This window comes from Leishmania martiniquensis, chromosome 30 (genome assembly GCF_017916325.1).
Source record: "Leishmania martiniquensis isolate LSCM1 chromosome 30, whole genome shotgun sequence".
NCBI lineage: Eukaryota > Euglenozoa > Kinetoplastea > Trypanosomatida > Trypanosomatidae > Leishmania > Leishmania martiniquensis.
The window spans coordinates 106,055-131,588 of NC_090165.1; the positions used below are offsets into that span (position 1 = coordinate 106,055).

At 60.8% G+C, this 25,534-nt stretch overlaps 8 protein-coding genes across 8 annotated transcripts; all 8 read right to left on the bottom strand.

Moving 5' to 3' along the window:
• Positions 1-375: 375 nt before the first annotated feature.
• On the bottom strand, positions 376-2,973 carry LSCM1_03652 (uncharacterized protein; the record flags this gene model as incomplete). Its single annotated transcript, XM_067321185.1, has 1 exon — positions 376-2,973. One exon carries the CDS (start codon positions 2,971-2,973, stop codon positions 376-378), a length of 2,598 nt encoding a protein of 865 aa, XP_067176553.1.
• Positions 2,974-4,342: 1,369 nt separating this feature from the next.
• On the bottom strand, positions 4,343-6,721 carry LSCM1_03653 (uncharacterized protein; the record flags this gene model as incomplete). Its single annotated transcript, XM_067321186.1, has 1 exon — positions 4,343-6,721. The coding sequence occupies one exon, from the start codon at positions 6,719-6,721 to the stop codon at positions 4,343-4,345; it is 2,379 nt and encodes a 792-aa protein (XP_067176554.1).
• A 2,969-nt stretch (positions 6,722-9,690) lies between these two features.
• On the bottom strand, positions 9,691-11,529 carry LSCM1_03654 (uncharacterized protein; the record flags this gene model as incomplete). The annotated part of the gene is made up of 1 exon (XM_067321187.1): positions 9,691-11,529. One exon carries the CDS (start codon positions 11,527-11,529, stop codon positions 9,691-9,693), a length of 1,839 nt encoding a protein of 612 aa, XP_067176555.1.
• A 1,433-nt stretch (positions 11,530-12,962) lies between these two features.
• On the bottom strand, positions 12,963-13,379 carry LSCM1_03655 (uncharacterized protein; the record flags this gene model as incomplete). Its single annotated transcript, XM_067321188.1, has 1 exon — positions 12,963-13,379. The coding sequence occupies one exon, from the start codon at positions 13,377-13,379 to the stop codon at positions 12,963-12,965; it is 417 nt and encodes a 138-aa protein (XP_067176556.1).
• Positions 13,380-13,444: 65 nt separating this feature from the next.
• LSCM1_03656 (uncharacterized protein) lies at positions 13,445-14,842 on the bottom strand (the record flags this gene model as incomplete). Its single annotated transcript, XM_067321189.1, has 1 exon — positions 13,445-14,842. One exon carries the CDS (start codon positions 14,840-14,842, stop codon positions 13,445-13,447), a length of 1,398 nt encoding a protein of 465 aa, XP_067176557.1.
• Positions 14,843-16,358: 1,516 nt separating this feature from the next.
• Positions 16,359-17,591, bottom strand: LSCM1_03657 (uncharacterized protein; the record flags this gene model as incomplete). Its single annotated transcript, XM_067321190.1, has 1 exon — positions 16,359-17,591. The coding sequence occupies one exon, from the start codon at positions 17,589-17,591 to the stop codon at positions 16,359-16,361; it is 1,233 nt and encodes a 410-aa protein (XP_067176558.1).
• A 2,781-nt stretch (positions 17,592-20,372) lies between these two features.
• LSCM1_03658 (uncharacterized protein) lies at positions 20,373-21,527 on the bottom strand (the record flags this gene model as incomplete). The annotated part of the gene is made up of 1 exon (XM_067321191.1): positions 20,373-21,527. One exon carries the CDS (start codon positions 21,525-21,527, stop codon positions 20,373-20,375), a length of 1,155 nt encoding a protein of 384 aa, XP_067176559.1.
• A 1,666-nt stretch (positions 21,528-23,193) lies between these two features.
• Positions 23,194-23,886, bottom strand: LSCM1_03659 (uncharacterized protein; the record flags this gene model as incomplete). Its single annotated transcript, XM_067321192.1, has 1 exon — positions 23,194-23,886. One exon carries the CDS (start codon positions 23,884-23,886, stop codon positions 23,194-23,196), a length of 693 nt encoding a protein of 230 aa, XP_067176560.1.
• Between the last annotated feature and the right edge of the window lie 1,648 nt (positions 23,887-25,534).

The window sequence follows — 25,534 nt, forward strand, 5'->3', positions numbered from 1 at the left end:
GCGCTGCCCCCCGGGCCACATGCGACCGTGGGCACGTCTGCGCCATCCGAATGGTGGGCAGAGCGTCAGCGGGACTCGAGCGCATCCCACTCGGCCCACCCACTGCCTCGTGGTGGTGTGCAGCCGGAGCCGCGCCGAGGTGGACGCAGGGCGTGACGCCCTGGGAGGCTGGTGGGCGGCTGAGTCGGCGGGGTTGCTGTCGCGCGCGTCCACCGCTGCCTTGCACCACGAACGCGCGTGGAGGCCCGCAACAGTGCCGGGCAGAGTTTCGACTCGGGTGCCGTGCAACAGAGACAGAGAGAGCCGGCGCAGTGAATGTGGGAGCAAGGAGGCTTCGATTCACCCTCGCGCATCACCCCCGCACGCCACCACATGTCAAGAGCCGAAGAGGCCATCTGCGTCAGCCGAGGTGGTCGGCTTCGACGGCGGAGAAGCTGTCTCAGGGTTCAAAGCTAGGTCACTAAAGAGCTCGTCGAACTCGGCGTCAATGCTCGCAGCGATGCGCGACGCAGACTCGGTGCGCGCCGCTTTGGCTGCAGGTGAGGGAGCAGAGGCCGCTGGAGGCGACGCTTGCTCCCGAGACCCTGCCATTGTCGTCGCCGCCAGTGATGGTGCGGGTGCTGGCGGGTACTGGCGTTCGGGAGTCGAGACGGTGATCGATGAGGGCGCCGCTGCAGGCGCTGAAAGCGCCGTCTCGCTTGCAGGCAGTGCCGACGCAGTCACCACTACGCCGCGCAGCGGCCTAGTCGGGATCGACGTGATGAGGTCCAGATCCTCTTCTTCACTATACTCGCCCAGTGAGAACGCCTGCTGTGGCTGCTGTGATGGCTGCGAGGCAGCGGCGTGAGCTAGTGCCGCTGGAGCAGCAGCTTTGACCCTCGTGAGGCGCTGCGACGTCGCTGACGGAGCGCTAACTGAGAAGGGCCCTGTGTCGTCTGTAAAGGAGGGCGCTGCACTGCTGCTGGCGCTCGCGGTCGTCTGAGTGGACGCAAGCTTGTCGCCGGCAGCTGAAAGCACTGCCGATGCGTGCGCTCGGGTCTCGCCGAGGCTGTCACGGAAGCGCTGCATCACTCCCCAGCCCCACGAGCCGGCCGCCGCCACGCCTGTCTGCGCCTTTGTGCGCAGCTCCAGGGCCTTCTGCCGTACCTCCATCCCCTCTATTTTCGCGAGATAGTCCGACACGCCGCTGAAAGCGGCGGAGATCGCGTGCGCCGTGTCGGACGCCTGCTGGGCCCAGTCGATGCTCGATAGGCCCCGCTTGCCCGTTGCACTCTGGAGGGCCGCCGTAGCCGCGGGGCTCATGATGACGTCAATGACGTGATTGCGGAGCAGCGGAATCGTCGTCTTGAAGCCGCCCGGTACGATGCACACGAACGGGAACGCCTCACGGTTGACGAGATAAAGGGCGAAGACCTTCAGCAGGTTCACCTCCTCCACGATCGGCCGCCCGGTGGCGAAGAGTGCCAGCGGGTGCCCACGGCAGGACTCGAGTCGCCGCATCGCCTCCGCGAGGCCCTCCTGCTCGTAGCCGAGGACGTCCCCCACGAGGATGGCCGTGGGCAGCCGCACATATTCGAAGCTCTCCTGCGAGCGGCAGTCAACGATGATGTACTCGCGCGAGGGAAGCAGATCTTTCCCGCCGTCTGCCGCCGCGCTGCGCTTCGCGAAGGCGGAGGCGAGGTCGAACCGCTCCAGCGGTAGGCTTGGTGTCTGAGCGTAGTACTGCTGCAGCTCCTCCGGCGTCTTGTTCAGCAGGCCGACATCCGGGTATAGGCAGAAGTCCAGCATGCGCTGCGCGGAGAGCGGTGTGATACGGTAGAGTAGATCCGCATTCTGCAGCAGCGACTTCCCGCTCCACACACACGTCGGGGCGGTGGCGCGGCCGTCTACCAAGCCGGGGTCGATCGCGTCTGCCTTGCACGCAGGCAGGGTGAACCTCATCTTGTCGAGGTGCTGTGTCAGCTCCTGCTTCGTGCTCAAGGCCATGAGCGACCGACGGTGGGTAATGAGGTAGGCGTGTGCCACGTAGGGGATCATGGCGGGGTCGCCCAGGATGAACACCCAATCCAGCACCTTCAGTGCTGCATCGTAGTCGGACTGCAGGACCAGCAGGCGCCGCGACCACTCCAACATGTACCTCCCCGCGTCCACCTGCTGCTGGTCCATGTGGGTGGCGAGCCGTGGGTCGAAAAACTGGAGCATCAATCGCAGCAGCGACGCCGCCGCCGGCTCGTACAGGCGAGAGGCCGCTGGCACGAGAAAGTCTTTCTGCAGCACGCAGAGAAGTCGATAGAGGGTACGCAGAAGCACGTCCTTCTCAGTGGAACAGCTACCGGCAACCACGTACGTTACGCACAGGACGACCTCGCTCGTCTCAGCATTGAAGTTGAAGGCCGTGACTGTGTCCAGCCGACAGAACAGGCCAGCGAGTTCGTCGGCTGTGACGTGGAGGGTGGCGGGGAAGAGTGCGACCGCTTGCTCCGCTAATTGCACATGTTCCTCGAGTGCCCGCTGTGTATACACCGCCCAGTCCTCGTGCTCGCCTACCTCACTCTGCATCTCCGCGCCGTCAGTGTCGTCGAGGAGAAGCAGACAGTACAGCTGAAACCGCTGCGAGCGAGTAAGCACATTGGAGAGCTGCGGAACGCGCATGCACATCCTCTGCACATGAGGTAAAGAGGCACCACGGCGCCTCGCCGTCTCCGCATTGCCGCTGTCACTGTCGAGCAGCTGCACCAGTGCCGCCAGCGCACTCTGAATCTTGGACTCTCCTGGTGATTGGGGAGAAGACGTTGCCTCTGCCGCTGTCGCCGCAGCCGATTCCGCATCCCCCATCTTCTCATCTGGTGCACCCTCAGCAACCGCCACGCCTTCCGCCAGCTCGGCCGTTAGCGAAGGCGGCGCGAAGGTTGGGGCGGCCTCCACCTCTGGCGCGTGCGCGGCCGCGTCCTTTGTGGTCTCGCTGCTGCTCATCGCCGGGATAACCGCACTGGGGAAACGGACTAGAAAAGCTATGGAGATGGTCGCTGTGAGAAGGGAACGCCAAGGAAGAGTTCGCTATTTCCGGGCAGTACTGCGGCGTGTGCACGCATAGGCGTATTCCACGGAGAAGGGAGTGAGCGGTTGGGGAAAAAGGGGGGCGCCACACAAAGGATGGAGTCAAGAGGACAGAGAGAAGGGGCGCGGCGGTGGGGGGCGGAGGAGAAGTGGTAATGCGCACGAGGCCAGCCAAGGGCAGTTTCTCAAGCAGACCTCCTGCGGCTGTTGGATTCGCCTAGCCGCCTCTGCGCTGCAACCTCAGAGGGGCCTCGCCGGCGTATGCACACCCTTGCTGCAGTAGCGCTAGCCACGCCCACAGAGTCACCAGTCGGGCAGCTCCGCGGCCACATCGGCTGAGCAGCGACCATTCGAAGCACTTGCATACCCCCCCTTCATCAATCGGCATCCCCGCTTCTCGTGCGGGCCTTGCTTTACGGCAGCTGATGCGGATCGTTGCCCTCCACATCCAGCGAGAGAGCACACCAGCAAACCTAACGAAGACTGAGGGAAGAAAACGAAATATGAGAACTAAAAGCCCGCCAACAATAGGTTTAGCGCTCCATCGCACCCATTCCTCATGCATGCGGTACCTAAGCCGAGCCTGCTTTCGACCCGCCTCCAACACTGTCACGCGCCTCCGTGCGCGTGGTGGCAGTGCGGGGGCGACGCAGCGCCAGGCACGCGCTGTGGCACGGCCAACACAGTCATCTGAGCACCCACTCTCACGCAGTCTCTAGTGACGCATGTGCACACATACCGCCTCGCAGGCTGCCTCACAGCCCGCCCACCAGCCTCCCAGGGCGTCACGCCCTGCGTCCACCTCGGCGCGGCTCCGGCTGCACACCACCACGAGGCAGTGGGTGGGCCGAGTGGGATGCGCTCGAGTCCCGCTGACGCTCTGCCCACCATTCGGATGGCGCAGACGTGCCCACGGTCGCATGTGGCCCGGGGGGCAGCGCCATCCAGGCCTCGGCCGCCGACATGCGCAGCGGGGCGTCGCTCTGATCTCCGCACGTCGCACATGGTCGGCCCTGCCACCACGAGAGGGGCGGCTCGGCGCCCGCAGGGGTAGAGGGAAAGAGCGGCTGCCTGGCCTCCGTCCGCAGAGAGGGGCTCACGAGCAAGCGGAGTGGGGAGCAGTGGGGGAAGCGGGAAGTAGGACGAAGCGTGAAGGGGAGCCTGTGGGTGCAACCAAGGAGGGGGGAGGCTGAAAGACTGTGCGCAGGTCCACACGTACCCCGAGGGATCGAAAGGCTGTCGATCATTGCTTCCTCTGTCATCACTCTTTGTGGCTGAATGTTTGTCAGCCGTCATCGTCGGCCACGTCTTCGAAGGCAATGGCGGAATGGAAGAGGCTCCTATGCAGGAAGGCCTCGGCTGCCGCATCATCTGGCAGAGTCGAAGACCTGCACTCCTGTGCCGTGATGGGCCACACGTTGCTGCCGTCCCTCCGCTCCACCACGTAGGGGACCCAGAAATCGGTGTGGCGGCCGCACTGCTGCGCCACCACCTCTGATTTGAGCAGGAAGTCGTTGTAATAGGCGGCGTCGTTCTCCTTAACGCAGAGCTGGCGGAGGGACATAATGCAGGCCATGCACTTGCGGTAGAGAAAGTCCTTCATACTGCTGCGCAGGAGCTCCCAAACGATGTCGCTGAGGTCGTCCTTCGCCCTGCGCAGCTGCGCCTCCGTCACAGCAGGGTTGTTGACAATCCTGGCGAAATCGCCTACTGGGTTGACGGTGGTTAGCAGGAAGGATACGTCGCCGCTGGTGACGTTGTGCGGAGCAGTGGAGGTACTGTTTGCCCGCGAGGTCGGGCGGCTGCCTACAGACGCTGTATCCGCCCCCTCGCCGAGCCTCGTGCCTTCGAGAATGGCCGCAGCGATTGTCGGCGGAGCGCCGGCGGATCCCTCTGAGAGGGACGGCGGCGCACCGCTCTGAGTGTGCATCCCTGACGACCTTGCCGTCAGGTCTTGGTACCACGGCTTTCCCTCCCCACCTGGGCCTTTGCTGCCAGTCAGGAGCGCGTCCGCCTCCTCTTCATATGGGAACGCAACGGCGCAAGACGCAAGGGCGGACCACTGTGCCGACACCGCCTCGTACACCTCGCCACCCTCCACGAAGAAGTCGGTGGAGGTGCCTCTCAGCAGAGGCAGCAGAGGCGGCACCGCTTCCTCAGGCGAGATCGCCGCCGCGTTGCGTTCTTCTGTTAGTGCATCCAGGGCGGACAGCTTAGATTGAAGGGTGGCGTAGTACTGCTGCAGGACTGGGTTGAAAGTGTCCAGCGGCGCCAGCACCGAATCATTCACAGAGAGGCCGTCGATAAGCTTGTCCATCAGCTGCTCCTCAGCTGCGCTAAACCGCAGCTCCGGATACTCAGAAAATCGAAGGTATCTCGTGTCCTCGGCGAACGGAAGAGGGGCCAAGACCAAGTGGCGCTGCCCCGCAGCCGTCTTCGTCACCCGCGCAAAGCAAGCGCACAGCGACGGGGCAGCGTCTGCTGTACGCACCAGCCGCACCAGCATCGCCCTCCCGCCAGAAGCCATCGCGTCCACCAGGGCATTGAAGCCGCGCTGTCCGGCGTGGTCACCCGCCAGCGGCAGCAGCGCACTTGTGCCACCCATCAATATGTAAGGCTCGACCTCCGTCTCTCCAACGAACCCGATGGCCTCTAGCGCGCGGGGGCCCGTTACCCTCATCGCGTCACTATTGGCCTCGCTGCACGAGATGCGGTCAACGCCGACAAAAAACGCCTCTTTCCGCTCCTCCATCGGCAAGGTACGCGGCTCCTCGTCCACGTCGCCGGCGACGACGTACTCGATGCTCTGCACGACCTCCGCGCCGCCGCGAGTGCTCCGACGCAGCACTGGCAGCTGCTCTTCGTGGGTCAGAGCGAATAGCTGAGTGGCAATCCGCACGTCGCCGATGCGAAGTGCAACCTTGAGCATGGGCTGCTGGCGAACCTTTCGACAGCGCAGCAACGAGAGGCTGGCCAGCGCCTCCGCAGGGCTGACAAGTGTGCTTGGCGGCCCCAACTCCCTACACAGTGCCTCGAGCACCTTCTCGTTTTTTGCTTTCACATCCAGCCCTGCCCACGCCTCATCGCTGCCGAGGGCGAGACTGTCCTGCCCCTCCTGCGAATCGACGCCGTTCATGTGTATCTGAAAGTGGAACCCAATCACCACCAGCGTCACCTGGTCGTGCTGCAACGCATTAATGAGAGGCAGCATGTCTGCCTTGTGCTGCACCTCGTGTCGCGCGTCGGTGAGGAAGTAAATGCAGCGATTGTACTTCCTCCGACTCGTGCGAGCCTGCAGCACTGCCACCGCCACCTGAAGCGCTTCGATGAGGTCGTACGACTCCGCGACGGGCCGCTGCACAATCGTGGCCTCAGGCAGCAAAGCTTTACCGGCGCGCGTAGCGGCTATGGGCTCCAGAGACTGCTTTGTTGCCGGCCCAAGATCTGTCGCCACTGTTATGTGGTTGAAACGCGCCTTCTCAGACTGATCGTGAAGGGCGCTGCGAGACTCTGCGGTGCCCGCGAGGATGACAGCCACCTCGTCCGGCGGCGCGTACACCATCTTGTCGATGAGAATGCTGGCGCACAGGTCACATGCCTCCTCCAGCGCCGCAGCGCTGGGAAGGGTGACGTCCAGAACCAGGACTGCCGCACTCTTGGACATGCAGCGAGCGCGCTGATATTAGCACTATACGCCGAGAGCTGCGCTTCTTTCTTTGAAGAGAAGGGGGCGAGACGAGGTGGCAAGGGTTGCATGGTCTGAGTCAGTTCCCCTCGAAGGTCCGCGCACAGGACCGTAAACGGACAACGCGTCCCGCGGGGGCATACGCCGTGCGCGCAAAGTGCGCGTCCGTCGAAGAGGAAAATCCACAGCGCGAGGGATGCGCACACGCTCCAACGCCTTGGCGAGGGTGAAGACGCCGGTTAACGGCACTTCTGATCTGTGTGTGTGTGTGTGTTATCGCATTCGTTGTACCTGCTTCGGTGCCGTCTGAGACAGTGAATGCAGCACTGCGTGCACGCCACAACCGCCGCCCAACGTGCACACATATAACCCTTGGCGGTATGCTCCGGGAAAAGAGGGGAGGGGTCTGTTGCCGGTGCTTTTTTTTCACGCATCCGTCTACTCCTAAAGGTCATGAGCTCAACGCTACTCTGCCCGGCACTGTTGCGGGCCTCCACGCGCGTTCGTGGTGCAAGGCAGCGGTGGACGCGCGCGACAGCAACCCCGCCGACTCAGCCGCCCACCAGCCTCCCAGGGCGTCACGCCCTGCGTCCACCTCGGCGCGGCTCCGGCTGCACACCACCACGAGGCAGTGGGTGGGCCGAGTGGGATGCGCTCGAGTCCCGCTGACGCTCTGCCCACCATTCGGATGGCGCAGACGTGCCCACGGTCGCATGTGGCCCGGGGGGCAGCGCCATCCAGGCCTCGGCCGCCGACATGCGCAGCGGGGCGTCGCTCTGATCTCCGCACGTCGCACATGGTCGGCCCTGCCACCACGAGAGGGGCGGCTCGGCGCCCGCAGGGGTAGAGGGAAAGAGCGGCTGCCTGGCCTCCGTCCGCAGAGAGTGGGGCGCCGCACCAATGCAACGTCACGGCGCGCTGAGGTTTGTGCTGCATCAGCACACGTGGTCGATGCGTTGAGAAGCAAGGGAAAGAGAGACGGCCATCATGGAGCACAGGATCGGTGATGGCCGGGCTCAGCAGCGGCTGTGCCGTTAGCCTCGAAGGCCCGAGGTCGAATACATTTTTCTTGAGGCCTCCGTAAAACAATGTATATATATATATGCTATTTTTGTCAGCCGCCCACGCTCGATGAGCCGCGCTGCTGAAGAGGGCAGCGGCGAGCAGGCAATCGTGGCTCATCCCTCTCCACGTGCAGCACTCTTCGCAAACCCACGCACCAGTGCGTACTGGAACGTTTCGGCACGTGTATGGCGAAGACGGAGAACGCTCTCCGTACATGCATTAGCCTACGTCGGTCGCACCTCGCTCATAAAGAGAAGCGCTCCCTGCGCTTTGGCCTGTGGAAACGAATTCGCGTCCTGCCCTGCTCGTCGCGATTCTCAGGATCGCCGGTGTTGCGCTTCACAGGTCAAGATCCGTCACTGTAGGCAGCAGCAACAGTCGCCGCTTCGAGGAAGCGAGGCGAACCGAGAAGGCATCGAAGTAGGCACACAGGAAAGCACTAGAGCTAGCGAGCACAGAAATGGGGCGAGGAAGCGTTGGGGTGGATAGCATAAGGAGCTGCGAACATCACCACAGTCACGGAAGAAGAGAGCAGCAGCGGCGCGAAGACGATATGCGCTCTTTACGCACGCAGACATGCACGAGCGGCATCAACAGCAGCGCATTGAAGAAACAGCGATACGGCAAAAAAAGGGGGGCAGAAGATAGAGAGTGGGGGGAGGGAGGGAGAAGCACACAAAGCACACGCATACACAATCAGACCATATCACACACACATATATATGTGTGTGTGTGCATGCGTGCCGTGAGAAGGCGGGAGTAGCACAGAAGATGGACAGCAAAGCTCAGCAATGAGTACCACATCCACAAGTAAAGGGAGAGAAGAATTGTGTGGCGGTGTCGCACAAGTCAAGTTCACATCACCACACAACCTCGCAACCCACGAGAAGCCGCTAAAAAGGGGGGAAGAGAAGTAATAAACAGGTGCGGTGAAAATGAGCGTAGAGCGTCCTCGTGGCCGAGGGGGAAGAAAAAAAATGAGGTCTGGCGAGCATGTGCAGACACAGGGAAAGCGATCGATGACGCTAACGGGAGAGGAGAGAGAGGAAAGAGCACAATAGAAGCGAGCGCCGCAAGCCTTTTTCTTATTCCGCTTTGTTCTTAGCAGAGGTCAACTTTACAGCACCGCATAGCCCGGAAGGGAAAAGAAATGTGTACGACGCCAGACGCCAGTGTCCTGAGAGGCAGTCATACACGCACAATACGCACACAGACACACAGACACATACACGCACGCACAGAAAAAGCATGCTGAGGGACTTCAGTTTGTTCTCGAGGTTTTTTGGGGAGGGAGGAAAGAGTGGAGGGGTAGAGAAGGGAGAGAGAGCGTAAGAATCTGCCTTTCTGCTTGGGAGGCTGATTGGGCAGGAAGCGGAGCCCACAATGTCCGCCTACCCCATCAACACGTGCATCGCTGACAGATATGCTTTGCGGAAGCAAATATTAGCAGGCACATACGCGCACGCAGGACTTGCACATTCTCAACAACGGAACAGCACTGATACGTGTGAGGACCGCTGCCGCGCAGAGAGGAGAGCCGCGCGTGTTTCTGTGTCTGCATGGGTGTGTTACGGTGAAAAAAAAGAGGGTAGTGGGGGAGGGGAGGGAAGACCTATACGGGCGTTGGGTCATGGATTAGAGGTGAGGGAGCGTAAGTGGGATGGGAAGCCAGAGGACAGCAGCCAAGGAAAGGGCGCCCCCCCTTTTCATTGACTTCCCGCGGCCCTGCCCCCCCCTCCTCTGTTCTGCTGTTCTATCACTGGACACCTCTTCCCCCGGCAGGCCGACCCCCCCCCTCACCGCCCATCCAATCACACATAGTCGGAGGAGCCGCACTTTGCTGCTCGCACGCAGCGTTAGGCCGGCGTATTCCACTCGTCTCACTACTTCGATCCTGCCTTGCGCAGCGCCAAGTCACGCTCCTTCACGAGCATGCGAATGGCATTGGCTGCCTTCGCCTGGTAGACAATGAGCTCCGTACGCTCCGCCCGGAGTGCGCGGATCAACGCCTGGGCGCGGTCGTTGTCGCTGAGGTCTTCGACTTCGCGGCCCATGCGTCCGGTGGGTAGGGCGACGGTGGCGTCAAAGTTGCTGATAGCGCTCAGGTAATCGGTACCCTTAACGGCTGCCAGCTCAGCGCACAGTTCATCCTGGCGGCGAGACGCCTCGTCGCGCTCCAACTTGTAGCGTGCGGCGAATGAGCGCATCTTCTGTGCGAGCTGGAAGCACTTGCGCTGCTCCTCAGCTAACTGAAGCGCGAGCCGCACCCGCTCGTCACTGAGGACGCGCAGCTTTTCATCGCGCTGCTTGATCACCTCTCGCAGCTCCTGGCTCGCCTTGACCCAGTTGCCGCCGCCACCGCCGCCAGCTGCGCCATTCGCCACTGCCACACCACTCGCTGGTGTCTCATCGATCATCTTGAGCTTCTCAGGCGGCACGGCCGAGCGCAGCATTGAGTTCTCACCGCGCAGCATCGAGTTTTCATTGCTGAGGAGCTTAATCTGGTCGTTGAGGGTGCCGATACGCTCCTCGTAGACGCTGCGCTCCTCCTCCAGTGCATCCTCGAGCGTCTTGTCATTCTTGTTGTCCATGTCCGCCATGAGCTGCAGGTACAGCGCCTTGTAGTCAAGCACCTCGTGCCTCTTCGCGTCCTGCTTAATTTGGCTGGCGCGCTGCCCAAACATGATCGCACTCAAGCTCTCCTCTGTGTTTGAATCCGAGGGGCTGATGTTGACGACGAGGGAGGTGTTGCCGTTACCCATGAGCGAGTACTGAAGAATGCGGGTGAGCTTCGATTCACGGAAAGGGGCGTGCTGGGCGTTCTCGGTCAGCGCAGCGACCACCTTGCCAAGGGTGAGGAGGCTGCGGTTAATGTGCGTGGCTTCGCCGAGCGTCTTGCCCTCCGCATGCGTCTTGCTCACACGCTCGCTTCCGGCAAGATCGCACAGCACGAGGCGGCCCTCCAGCGCAACCGCTGGGCCTTCCGATTCAGCACCGACGGTCACGGTACCGACTTTCTTGGCCTTGTTGATATTGAGCGTGAAGACGGTGTGGGAGCGAGAGCTCGTGTTGTTCATGGACGTGCTCGCCATCTCCTTGCGCGACAGGCCCGTCTTGAAATAGGCCATGGTGGACTTGTAGTCCTTCACTTCCCGCTCGATTCCCAAGCCGGTAGTGTCGGATACCATCAGGACATCGCCGCGGCCCTCTGTGCCCATCTGGATGCGCACCTTTCCCTTATTGTCATCGAGCAAGTCCGTCAGAATTTCGTTGTACAGCTGCACGTAGCTGACGCTGCACGTGTAGTCGTTGGCCTTGTCTTCGGCGATCTTCGTCCAAATTTCCTTCATGGACTGCTGCAGCACACCCTCGTTTTGGGGGTCATCGTTGCTGATCGTAAAGGTCTTACCAGAGCCGGTCTGCCCGTAGACAAAGAGGACGCCGTGCTGGCCATCGAAGGCGGCGTCGACGGCGTTCTTGGCGAAGCACTCGTACACCTCTTTCTGTGACACAGTTGGCCGGAACACGCGATTGAAGAAGTATTTTTTTTCGGCCGACCGAGAGCCCGACTTGCGGTTTACAATGATGGCGCGGTTGTCCTGGTCATCGTAGGTTATGTTGTCGAAGGTGTGGCCTTTCTCATGCGGCACCGGTGGACGCACGCGGCAGAAGACCGAGACGGTCTTCGGCGCTGACTTGCTGGTTGTCTGTGAGCGTGACATCGCGCGGCTCCAGTTCGACGCTGATCAAGGATGCGAAGACGTGGACGGCGACGCGCGTCTGAGAAGTTGGGAAGAGGTTGCGTCCAGAGAAAGGAAGAGCGTAAGCGCTGATGAGAGGGCGGAAGGGAGGAACTACCGCAAGACCTCCGGAAAAAGAGATGGGGAAGTCGTTGGGAGAGAGATCAAGACGGGGTTCACGCACACGTGGAGAGCGTCGAATAATGGAGAGGTGTCCGCGATGTATACGTGTCTGCAGACGGTCCTTGTGGGGGGGTTGTACTTGAGAGATGGAACGCTGTCGCAGCACGTAAGACTACCTGTGCGTCACGGTAAGAGGAAGAGCGGGAAGGGGGAGTCCACAGAGACGCAAAAAATAAGGGGTGCGCGGAGTAACCGAAGGGGACTCAGAAGAGACAGACAGGAGGGGAGCGCGGCGGCGGGGGGGTGCTAAGCGGCAGCAAGCATCACCGGGCGAAGTCTAACGAGTGGCCGCTCCACTCGGGTTAGCTGAGCGCGTACGTGAAGACGCGTATGTTTCCACCCGCGTGAGCCGTATAGGAAGCGGCACAGAGAGGGGTCATAATCACCTGCAGTCACCAGACTCGCACTACAGACCTGTGTGACAGGGAGAGAGAAGGTCCCGGGGAGGTTCGTGTGTGTGTGTACAGACGACAGACGGGATCGCGGCAGCAGTGCGGCCACCCATGCGGGCACAAGAGCGCACGCCCAGTCTCTAACACGCATCACTCGCCTCTCCTCCAAGCATGGGCGGAAGGGCGCTCTTTGTGACATCTATACCCACTTCGTTTATTCTCTTGGCACCTGCGGCGACGGCTCCGCAGACGAGCTCTCCGCGTTGATCATGAAAAAGTAAGATCGTGCGCGCCGGCGTGGGAACACACACGCACAACTCATGTGTACAATCGCGACGAACAAAAAAAAAGAGGGAGAGGGAGGGCAATGGCAGGAAGCCAAGAAGGCAAGCAGGTCAGGAGTAATACTGAGTCCACACGGCAGGAGGGCGATAGCAATGGAGCAGGTCACGTACGTGCAGGTGTGTGTGTGTGTGTGTCGTTGCCGATGGGAAGGGAGGCATGGGCGCACGCATGCCTTGGGCTGTGGCTAGCGTGACATATATATATATATGTGTGTGCAATCGAAAAAGAAGCCGAGAACGGGCAGGGCCTTTGAGCGGTGGCATGCGAGAGCAAAGACGGAGGGAGAGGAGAGGGGAGGGGACATCGTACGCCCGCCCCCGTCCCTCACCCCGCTCTCCTCTTGTCTCCTTACCTCTCTCGATCTCGCCCTCGATGTAGGCTCTCCCGCACGCCACGATCCATCACCACCACTATTACCCACCCACGCCCACACCGACACTCGCTTCCCCGCCCCCTCCTCCCCCCTCACCTCTTCACCCTTGAAGCATCCGTTGTCTAATCCGCCTTCACACTTGAGAAGACGATACGGACGAAGGCCAGGGAGGCCAGGAACCCCGCAGCGCCGAACATGAGCGACACCGAGACGCACACCAGCCCCATGTACCCGAAGAAGAGCACCATGCCGAGAAACCCCTTCACGACGATGAACCAGTAGTAAAAGATGCAGTACAGCATCAGCCACGCCCCGTAGGACGCCGAAACAAGGAAGGACCGCCACCACCAGTGGTAGTTGAGCCGGCTCAGCTGGTAGTAGGTGGAGAAGACAGATATCTGCGCAACAATCACAAGCACCAGCACAAACGCGACGATGAGGAAGGAGAACATGTGATACACGACGCCGAGCCAGACACTGCTGAAGATGGACTGCAACTCCACGTAGGACGCCGCCAAGGGCACGATGCCGAGAGCCATGTAGGAGAACACGCCTTTCAAGTACCACGGCTGCGGCGGAATGGTGCGAGGGATCGTGTTCACCTTCACCGGAATCGAAATACTCGTGCTGAAGCCCACCACAGCCCCCCAAAGCAGAGCGGCACCGACACAAGCAGCCACAACGCCAGCAGGTAGAGCAGAGAGGTGAAGGGCAGCGCGCTCGCCGCGTGGGAGCCGAGGTGAATGAAGTTGAGAGCCAAGTACACGACAAAGAGGAGCCCCGGCAGTGCGACCGACGCTAGCGTGATGGCCTGCCACGAGCGTCGCCGGAAGAACTTAAGAAGGCTCGCCGTCACAAGCCCATTGACGCTCGAGAAGAGAACAAAAAGCATTACCAGCAGCGTTGTCAGTACACCACGAGATCCGTCCGAGACCATACCGGCGACGGCAAGGGCCAGCGAGGCGAGCACCATGCACAGGACCTGCATGCCGCTGCCGACGAGCACAGATAGGATGACCGCCCCGCGCGGTGGCCGGAACACATCCCCGTGCACGAGCCTCCATCCGCTATCCTCGCGATCACCCAGCAGGTCTTCCTCGTTGTAGGAGGAGATGTCGCGCCGCACAGACCGCAAGAGGATGTACCACAGAAGCAACGACTGCAGCATTACCAGCGAGAAAACGTTCAAGATGGAGTACCAGTGCGCCTTCGCCTCGCGTGGATCACGGTCGAAGTAGTTGTCCCAGCGCGCCTTCCACGGCGTCGCCGACTTCACCCACTGGACCGAGTAGCTGAAGCGAATATTCTCCATGGACGTAATCTGTGGCTCAGGCGCGGTAGGCAAGACACACGCGTTCTCCTCACCTAGCTCGCCGCCGTGGCGCACACTGCGGGGCTGCACCTCAAAGTGCACGATCCGCACCGTTGGCAGCTCTGCTGAGGGAATCGGATAGTACGAAACGATGAAGTGAACGTGATTGTAAACCATTACCCTTCCCGGTGGGACGCCCCTGGAAGCGTTTCCAAGCGGGAATCCCGTGCGGATGCGATGGCGCACGCTGTCCGCCGACAACGTCTCGAGCGCCGGAAGACCATCGAGCACAAGTTGTGCGCGGTAGCGGCCCAAGATGCGCTTCTCAAGATCTCCCCTCTCCGCCGGACTCAGATTGGAGGAGCAGATAAGAACGCACTCCCTATCCTGCAGCGCCCTCAGTTGAATGCCCGAGTCTTCCAGCGTGTCACCCATCAGCACCTGGCCGATGCTCCGATGCGACGGCGGCTGTGTACCATCGCTCAGCTGCGCCGCGCACGGGAACACATCACGCCAGCGCAGCGGCACGATCTTGGAGCGAGAGGTAACGGAGCTCGCGAGGATGCGAATGGCTTCATCCTTCGGGTACGGTAAGCCAAAGTCGCGCATGAAGGGAAGGCTGAGGCCGTATGTCATTGAAGAGGTCCAGCAGAGAGCCATGAACACAATACACAGCGACACCCGCGACATGGCCGCAGTGAATGGCAATGAAGTGGGCACTTGGCGACGTTCCATGGTCATCCTCATTTTGTTTTTCTGCGATCGTCAACGTATGCGCGCGATCCCTTCCGAGCACTCATGTGCTGATGGAAAGAGGAACAGCGAGATCAAACGTGGGATCTGCGCTTGTGCAGAAGGGAGTTTGAGTGGGAGAGGGGAGGGGGGGTCGAACGGTATGGGGTGGCGCTGATGGAGGCCACGCTAGTGTGCTTGGACGCGGCATAGGCAGCATGGCGATGCGATGAGCAGGGGAGTGAAGGAGGAAGCGGCGTGGGGGAGCAGCGCGTGCAAAGCGGAACTGAAACTGCATGCAAACAGTGAGAGAGGCAGACAACACGCATCTCAACTCTCGTCTCATGGCCACCTGACCGCTCCCCTCGAGGCGTCGCAGCGGCGAGTTAGCGGAGAGAGGAGGTCGCTGATGGGGGGGAGCTTTCCTGCAACCGCCTGCGCAAGTATGGTGGTTGTGCTGAGGTACATGGGCGTGCGCATTCTCACATCCTTCCCTCATCCGTCTGTCATTTTCTCTCTCCTCGCCGCCATCGACTGCCCTTGTGTCATCTGTTGCCCTTGTCAAGCGACAGGCGCGAGCGTACGTGAGCAAGTGCACGCGTACGGTGGGCGGGAAGCGATAGAGAAGGGGGAAGCAGGAGAAGGGGACGTGGAGAGGAGTAGCAAGGCAAATCGGAGAAGCTCGACGGAGAGGATGCGTGGGCACCTGTCATAGGGGCACGCAGAAAAGGATGAGGCAAAACCAAGAAAGCCGAGGAGGCAGACATACGCACAGGGGGAGAGAGAGAGATGCGAACGGCGGTAGAAAGGGGCTTTTAAGCGAGCTGAAGACGGCTCACGAATGAGTGAAGAGGAAAGAGAGAGAAAGGGGGGGCCCTGGACGCATGGAGGATGGAGGGAGGGAGAGTGGGGGTTAGAGGAAAAGTGGCGACCGCCAAGTCGACGATGGCAGCAGAAGAAAGCACTGAGGGCGCACCCCAAGATAGCTTCGTGCCTTTTCCTTTCGCTCCTCCTCTGCTGCTGTCGACGAGGCAGCAACGGCCGCGCCCACACAAAGGCATTAAAGACAAAACACAGAAAAACGCGTGAGACGCGGCAAAGGCCATGGTGGGGCCCTTTCATACCGAAGACGACAGGGGCGAGACGGCGGCGGCTTGCGCGCAGTGACAGAGACGTCGCTCTGAGGTGAAAGCGAACCAAAACAAAAAGCCCAAGAGAAGACAAATTCGCAGAGAAGTGCAGAGGAGGGGGGGCCGAGAGAGGACCGCAGTGACGGCCTTCTCGCCCGCCCCCCCCTTTGCACTTCTCTGTGTAGGTCCCGTCGCTAACGTGCGCCGTTCCCCATCGCCGACCTTCCCTCCCTTTACCGCCACGCACAGGTCTTCGTCTCCCCCCCTGCGGCACCACCATCGAACGCCCCGCCCCCGAATCATCAGCAGGACTCATGCGCGTGCCACCAAAGCCTCGGTGCTCCTCAGTTGCGCCGGTTAGACGCGAACTTTTCGATCTCATCTATGAACAGCTGGCGGAGCTGCGGGATGTTGAAGGTGGTTCCCTCGGCGTCCCAATGATATACTTGCTCTGCCTCGCAACCGCCGATGGTCTCCTGGGGGCCGCGCACGTCCGACAGCCACGCATGCGCTATCGACTCTTTCGCTGTGCGCCGCTTTTCGGGGTTGTAGCGCAGGAGTCCAAAGATGAAGTCGACGAACTCGGCGTAGTACTCCTCAGGCGGGCGCGGCCGGGGGCGAGCGATAATGGCGCCCTCCGCAGCAATCGCCTCTTCCAGCTCCGTGTCGAAGCCGTCGAAAAAGGTGGCCTCGTCAAAGCGCCGCCGCAGCTCCGGGGCGTACTCCTCGAGCTTCTTTCCCTTGCTAGGGGGCAAAGAGGAGAGGTAGTGCACCGCCTCTTTGGACGCCCTCGGCGGCAGGTCCCGTGCAAGGTCTGGTACGCCCAGCAGCTCCACTATGAGATTGATCTGGTTGATGTAGTCCTTCCCGGGGAAGAGCGGCTTTCCGGTGAACATCTCTGCCGCGAGGCATCCAACAGCCCACATATCAGCACTGTAGCTGCAGTGCTTGCACACCAGTAGTAACTCTGGTGGTCGATACCACCGTGTGAAGACGTACTGCGTCATGGTGTCGTCGTGTCCGATGCCGCGTGCAAGGCCAAAGTCGCCCAGCTTAAGATTGCACTCTGAGTCTGTAAGCAGGTTACCCGGCTTCAGGTCTCGGTGCAGTACATGCGCGCTATGAGTGTACTGCAGTGCGCACAACAGCTGAAGGGTGAAGTACTGACCGTGGCCGGCGGCGAGGCGGATGCGCGGGGAGCGCAGGATGGCGTCCATGTCTGACTCCATCAAGTCTGTGACAACGTAGAGCTCGCTGTACGTGTCGACCGGGTCCGGTGACTTGAAGAGGTCCTTGAGGGAGAGGATGTTCGGATGGCTGAGGTAGGCGAGCAGCTTTACCTCTCGCAGCACACGCTTAGCATCAACGGCATCGTCGAAGAGGTGCGTCACCTTCTTAATCGCCACCGGCTCATTGGTCACCGTATCCACGGCACTGCACACAAAGCCGTACGCGCCACGCCCAACAAAGTGCTGAACATTGTAGCGCTCTGGCACCTCGAGGCGGTAGTCGTTCACGCCAAAGACGTACACCTTGTTGCCGGCCGCATTGGGGCCCTCCACCTTGGTGAGCATCATCTTTGCCCGCTACCCCAGAATCCTCCCAGTCTCTCCAGTCAGCGCGGCGTTGCGCACTCCTCTCTCCTATCGAATGCGTCTCCCCTCTCTCACTGTGTGCGTGTGTACCGAGTAAGAAAGGGAAGGGGGAAATGCGTCAGGAGATGGTAAAGCAGAGAAGTCAACGGGAGAGGAGCAGAGGCGGGCGTACGTGCCGTGTAATGGCGCCACTCGCGTGTATCTTCGGTTTCGCCCGCGTGTAGGCGCGTATTGCCTCTCCACCCGACGCTTCCTCTGCGTAGTCGCTCAGGTGTCTGAGGGCGCGTGCGTATGCGTTCCTGATGGTACAGATACACGCACCTGTGCGTGCGGGCATGTGCGTGTAGGCCAAGAGGGGGGAAGGGGGCTCTGTTGCGTGAGGAAGAGAGGCACAGTAAGAGAAGCAGATGGCATTCGTGGTGGCACGGGAGACAGCAGCAGCAGTCATTCTCGCCGTTCACGCCCCACTCCCCCTCCCTCCTCCCTCTCTCTTGTGAGCGGTGCAGCGCGGTGATGCACGACCCATTGAAGAGGTCCGAAGGAGAGGGAGATAAAGTTGTGAGACGGTGAGAAGCAGCGGTGGATGGGGAATGAGTTTACGTGGGAGTCGGCGAAGCACGCGAGATACGGCGCGTACCCAGACAGCGATGAAAGGGACCTGTTGCTCAGCGAGTTGGTACACCTCAGGTGAGTCGGCGCCGCGCCGAGATAGCGAGCCCCCCAAGTGCCTCTGTGGAGGAGGGAGCTGGGGGGAGGGGGAAACGTGTGGCCGTCTACGCTTGTGTTCCTCTGCTTCGTTGCTCTTTCTGCTTAGAGAGGTCAGTGCACTGAAAGGTGTCCGTCTCTCAATAGCTTCGGTTATATATATATGTATATATATGTCGAGCTGATAAAGATCTTGGCTGAGATCGGGGCGCACACAGACAGACAGCGACAGAGAGCAAAGATTCGCCCGCAACGGGCACGCAAAGACACCAAGGGGAAGGGGCAGAGATAACGGCAGGCGAGTACACCAAAGACACTAAACGGGGTGCACAACAACAACAACGGTAGAATTATCAACATGAGCGCACCTAACCATGCACACAACGCTATACAGATAAAGGGACTTGTTTCTCTCTCCGCAAGAGAGAGGGGGGAGGGGGGAACGAAAAAAAAAAACGCTCCGCGCACTCACACACAAACTCCACCCCCTTCCCCCTCATTTATCAGCGCGACAAGAAAGGCCAACAAGGGGAAAACGTAATGGTAAGCAGCAGCACTGATAGCCTCGATGCCTGATCAGCAGCTTAGTCCTCCCTCCTCAGTCTCCAATGCCTGCTCGCTTTCCCAAGCACAAACGCCGCCACCTTGCGCGCAGACGCACGCACACGCCATGAGGCGCAAGCCTCACTACAACAGCACAAAGCAAAGGGAGGGAGAGGTACGCACACAGACATAAATATATAAGCGGAGTTGAAGAGATGGAAGAGGTGCAAGTGAGAGGGAAGAAGGGGGGACAGAGTAAAGCGAAAGTGCGGAGGTGGAAAGGCGATACACACGTGACGACGAGTGGCCGGGTGCCCAGGACGGGGTTCATGTGGGAAAAGAGGACAGAGGGACAGAGGAGGGGGGCTCCAAGCTGCCGCGGGGGAGGAAGGAGGAGAGTCCAGTGAACATAAAAATCCTTCGGCAGCTATGTGAACCTGTGCAATGTGAGCGTCTACAAGGGCCTGCACTGCAGGTGGTGCTCAACAAGGGGCGGGAGGAGGGGCAACAGAGCAGCGCTACGGATAGCGACTCTACCGCACTCATTTTTCACAGCCCGACACACGCGATCGTGCGAGCTCCCGCTGGTGAGAGAAGACCCGCACTCATTTCCACACCATCGTTCAGGTGTGCGTGTGTGTGCGTGTGTGATGTGCATGCCGGTACCTTTCTGCAAACTTCCCCTCCCTCACAGCTCCAACGCTGTCGCCCCACGCCTCTGCCTACAGAGGCTACGGAGCTGGACAGTGATGAGAGCAGCCACGACCCGCGTCGATCTCGGCTCGAGATCGCGCCACGGTGGGTTGTTTCCCCATGCGCCACTGAGGTGTGGGATGGGCGTGACTTACCCCACCCATTACCTCCCCGTAGCATCTCATCACCTACCCGATACGCGCCGACACACACACGCACGGGTGCGTCCGACATGCCCACCCTCGAGCGGCGCGAGCACACTTTCTTCTTCTTCACCTCACGGGCCCTCCTCCATTGCCGCTCTCCCACCCCCGTTTGACCAAATAAATCGCACATACTCCGTGTGGCGAACTCAAATCAAGGACTAAAACAAAAATCTGAAGCGATACAAAGAGAGAGAAAGAGATGGGAGGGCAGTGCAAAGATGCTTGCACGAAATGCTCTTTCATGTACCCTCTCCTCTCCCATTACAAGTCATCGCCCCCCCCCACTTCCCACTCCGCAGTCCCCCTTGCCGGCCCCTCCTCTTCTTCTTTCTCTATCTCTCTAAGTGTTCGTGTTGGTGCATGTTGTTCTTGCAGGCACATCGTCTCTTCCACGTAGAAGGTGCGCTCGCCGTCCCTCGCCTCCCCCTCCCGCCGCGTAGCACCGTCTGCCGCAGAGGCAGCCCTTCACAGGGCGCTCAGACGAGCGCAGAGCACACCAACACCGGCATGAAGCAGCGGCAGACCCATCTGACCTACGTGACGAGGTGGAGAGAGAGGAGTAGCGGTTACGGGCAAGAGAGGAGAATCAACGGAGAGGATGTCGGCGGCATGAGCGTTAAGAGCTGTTGCCCATGTTGGCGAGCGCCTCGAAGAAGTTCTTCTCGTTACCTGGCGCAGGGCCCTTGCCAAAGAAGGACCACTCCGTCTCGAGATCCACCTCGTCGCTCATCTCGAAAGCGGTTCGCATCACGGGCGGCTGCGCATTCAACTTGTTCTTGGAGAAGGCCTGTAGCAGCTGGTAGCGCGTCTGCAGCGCTGCCGCCGTCGTCGTGTGGCCGAGCTCGGCCATCTGCGCGTAGGCGGTGCGACAGGGCTGCTGATTGCGCGGGAATGGTGGGCCAGGGACGAAGGACGCGGTCCCGAACGACTTGACCTTGGAGGCGCCTTCCGCCAGCTGCACCACTAAGCATGATATGTTGTCCTTGCTGCCGCAGCGAATGGCTTCATCGCAGACGCGGCACGCCACCACGGCCAAGTCGTCCCAGCAGTTCTGCTGCTGCTCCCAGACAAACTGGCACACGTCCTCGTTAGAGAAGTTGCCCTCGAAGACGCCGTCGCATGCGAGAATGATGAAGTCGTTCGGCTGACACTGCACCACAGACACGTCAGGGACGGCGATCACCTTCTGCTTGCGGTAGTCCTTCGCCCCTCTCACCTTAAAAGACGCATCCCCAAAGGCGCGCGACACGGCAAGGTCGCCGTCGACGCGGTTGCTGACAACACTGCCGCCGCAGGCAACAATGCGCTCTGTCTCCTCCGGTATGTACGGCTTGTGGTCCTCCGTGGCGAATATCAGTTTGCCGTCGCGGCAGACGAGAATGCGGGAGTCGCCGACGTTGGCGATGGTCACTGTAAGGTCCCTGCGGATGATGCAGAAGGTGCCGGTGGAGCCGCCCTCAACGTTGGACTTCATGTATGCCTCATCCACCTCTATGCACACCTTCTCTAGCATCTCCGCCGTGATCGGCTCCGGTAGCTTCTTCAGACGCTGCGGCAGCTCCCTCGCCACGAAGGCGCTACACTCGGCGTTGCTATGCCCGTCGAAGATGCCAAAGTACGCCACATCAGAGTCCTCCGGGGCGACTAACATGTGCGCATCCTCCATAGAATTTCGAAAGCCGTTCTGCGAGGCGCAGGCGCTGTTCACGAAAGAGTTACCTGCCCGATCCACGACCTTACTAAGGATCGGCTTCGGCAGCATGAGACCCATCTTGACAGGGGAGAGGTGGGGAGGGCGTCCCGGGGTGTTGAAAAATGTGTATAACAAGGCGGGTGGGAAAGATGGTCCCGGTGAAGGAAAGGTGGTGCAGCGGAAATGGTGTATGGTGCGTACCACGTGATGGAGGGGACGTACTGTAGAGGGGAGGGAGGGGGGAGGGGGAGAAGGGGAGACAGACGGCTGTGTTAGGCGGGGACAGGAGACTAAAGTTAGTGGTGCTGATGCGTGTCGAGCTGTGTGGCACCACACACGCGATCAAGCCAGGAAAGGGTATGGTGAGGCCTTGACGGGGTGTATAGCTGGCGAGGAAGGAGGGAGGCGTGTTGAATTGTCCAACGTGTGGAACACCGAAGGACGCCGCAGGGGAAGAGAGAACTGAGTGGTGGTCGAGTGAGGAGGGGAGGGGGGTTGAGATGACGTGTTTGGGGGGAGAGGCGGGGGAGGTGCCCGCGCAAGGATCGGCACGTTCAGAGAAAAAGAGAGAGAGGAGCTTCGGCGAAACGCGAGTGCGACGGAAGGAGGGGAGTGTGATGGGCAAGGTGAGGGTGGCATCAATGCTGTTGCGCGCTCCCCGTACATATGGCGGCAGGCGCAGAGAGGAGGAGGAGGAAGAGGCCAAAAAAAAACGCATGCGCGCGTCTTGCGCACAGGCACCTGCGCGGTCAATGCGACAGCTGTGCGAGAAAGAGCGCCATCATGATACCACTGGCGACGTTGCGAGGTGCGAAAGGGGGGAAGGGAGGCGCCACTGGAGGGAGAGGCCACCGTACGGGAAAGTGGCTAATCTGCCGGCGGAACTATCAGCGCACACATCAGCAGCGCAGAACGCGAAATCGTCCTCAGAAAGAGAATGCAGGCAGCCAACGCGCACTGGGAGCGAAATCAAATCGGGGAAGAGAGCGACACAGAGCAGCACAGGCACTGGGCACATGAGGACTGAGGGCGGGGAAGGAGAAAGACTGGCGCGCTGTCACGGGCAGCAAATACAAGCTGCAAGGTGAAGGAATTTTTTAAAAAATCTCACAGCACAGCACCGGCAGAAAGCCAAGAGAGAGAAAGATGCGGTGCTGCAGCCGCCACCTGCCAACACGGATGCCACCTCCCTCCCGCCTCGCTTTGCTTTCCGCTCCCACTCCCTTCTCACCTCAGCAGGCACACCGACCGAAGCGCCCCTCCCTCTTGCCTGCTCGGAGGCAAAGCGGAGCGTTCAAGTGCATCATGTCTGGCCCTGCGCGGCAGCAGGTGGTACAGGAGGAAGGCGGAGAGCAGGAAAGGGCGAGCAGAGGCCGACGAGAGAGGGCACGAGGGAGACGCGCGCGCACGCGCTACGTCCGCAATGGAAGAGAGAGGGCGATGAGATCGGAGCAGCAAGCAACGGGTAAAGACACACATGAAGGCATAGGCGCATACGGGTGGCGGCATCCGCGCGAAGAGCCGGGACGCATATCCAAGACCGCCAGAGAAGCGAGGACGGTGGTGCATGGGCAGCAGTGAGAGCCTCCGCGGCGTTTCCCCCGCAGCCGCCTGCTTGTGTACATCGTAAGACGCTGCCTTTGACGGATCGAAGCGTGCGGGCTGCCGAGGGGGATGAGAGAGAGAGATGTGGTGGCGAGCAGTGGGAAAAGGCGACGCGCCTCCACATGCCACGAGCCCCGCGTCACCTTACTTTTCTGTAGGAGCCGCGTCGACTGCAGGCGAGCGAAAGACGGGAGCCGGGAAGCTGATCCGTCGTGGCCGTCTCGCCGCTCGGGTTGAGAGACGGTCCAGGCTGCACAGAAAAGCCGTGCAGCTCATCGGGCTGTGCCTCTGCTTGGATCACTGTCTCCAGCAGGTCAGCTCCGTTGTCTGCCTCCTCGTACCTCGAAGCGGTCATGACCTCGTTCGCCGCCGCTGAGGGAGCCACGTTTCGCTGGCGTTGTGTCGCGTAGGCCTGCCCCCAGTCTAAAGAGGAAGGCGAGTCTCCAGAGTTGGTGGAGTGCGAGGTGGAGCGCGAGCACACGCTCTCTGTGTCGCTGTCGCTGCTTGTCTCCATCAGCTTGTATTCGCGGCAGTATGCGCAGAGAATGACGATGAGAGCAACCATGCCGAATACCGCGCACACACTCATAAAGATCATGAGGAAATCCAATGTAACGTTCGCCCACTTGTCATCTAGGAGCAACGCGCTGCCAGAGGCCGGCAGCGGCACCAGCCCTCGGCCATCACCTCTAGCATCGTCGCGGCCACTACCAGCGCCGCCAGGATCGTGCTGTACGCTGAGCACGCCGGATAGAGCCGAGCAGAATGATCTGCTCACAGCAGCGAGGGCCACTAATGCTGCTGCGCGGAGCAGCGCGCGCACGCACAGCATCGCGAGCGCTGTATGCGGCCGCCTTGTCAGGTGAGCCAGGTGAAATAAGGCTGAAGAGAGCAGCCAATAACTCACAGCCGACAAAGGCGGGGGGAGGGAGCACCGCTGCACTCGCACAGGCGAAGGTGCGGCCGCCTCCTCGTTGTCTCTACAAGCTTGCCACTGCGGCGGTACACACTTTACTGCTCACTAGAGAGCGTGTCATCGACCGTCAAGCGCACGCATGCAGAGGGGGAGAGAGCAAGAGAAGGCGAGCTGAAGATCGAATGGCCGCACATGACCGTCAAGATGCAGCGCTGTCGATGGTAGAGCAATAAAACCAATCTCCCTGGGTCACCGCGCACGCGCCGACTGCCTTCCCTGCGCTTCGTCTACGGATCCTCCGCCAGCACGCTCGAAATGAAAGGAGATGCGAGGTCGACCGCGCTCGAATGTGGAGAACGGGGTGAGGAGGCGAAGGGACTGTGCATTCGAGTCCCCGTAAAAATGGTCGCCGTGGCCACACGTGATAGGGCGTGGTCGCGCGTACGAGGCAAGAGGGATACCGGAGTCAGCAGGCGAGCCGCCTGAGAGAAGCACTCAGTCGAGCTGCGCGTGCAGCAGTGGCGAGTGCGTGCGCATACACCACACCGCCACGCAGAGAAGCAAAGTGAAAACGAAGGAGAAAGAGGGAAAGGCATCGGCGAGAAGGTGGAGTGTGCGGTGGCGCGTCGGAGTGGTTCACCACCAGCTCCCCCACACACACGCACACACAAACCAAGAGGGAGAGAGAGAAAGAGGAAACCGCAGAGCGCACAGCTCACAGTGGCGAGGCACCGGTGGGAAGCGGCAAGCAGTACCCTCGCATCGCAGTGGGGCATTGGCTCTGCGCATCAAGCGCGATGATACACCTGTCGGCAAGCTCACCAGTCTTCACGAAGGGGCGCCCACGCACCTGCGCGGAACTCCATTGCGTGCCGCTGTCCTTATTCTTTTCGTTGGCGCTGCGTTGTATGCTTCACTCCCGTGTGCAGCTGCTCCCCATCCCCGCCGCCGCCGTTTCCCCCTCGCTCATACCTCACGTTTGTCACCTTTACCTCCCCCCACACATCCAGTGGGAGCACGAGGTGCCCTCTGTGCGCACCGCTGTGTGCGCGTCGATACAGCCTTCGCGAAGGCAAAACACGCAGACAGGCGCATGCGACGAGCGAGGTGGGGGGAGGGGGGCCGGCAGTGGCCATATATGCATCCGCTACGCAGCCTTTGTTCGAGCAGATGGGTGCGTGGCTGGGCAATGTAGCGCGGCTTCTCGCACACGAGCACGGAGATGGCGGCAGCAATGATGCCTCGGTACAAAGCAATACGGAATGAGAGAGAGAAGGCGCACTCTCCAGGAGCGCACGTGGCGAGCGCACCTGACCCCCTCCCAGCAGCGTAGGGGAGCGGGTGGCCGCTGAAGAAGGCGTGCGAAACGGAAGGAGACCGTGTGGAATGAGCAGAGAAAAAGGCGAGCAGTTTTCCACCCCACCACCCCTGACCGCAACAGCGAGCGCACGTGTGCAAGGCCCACAAGGCGAGCAGAAGACTCCGCCCGTCGAGAAGAGGCAGGTGCGCTTAACCAGCCCGCTGAAGAGGAGGCGAGAGAGGGGAAGGGGAGAGGGGAAGGAAG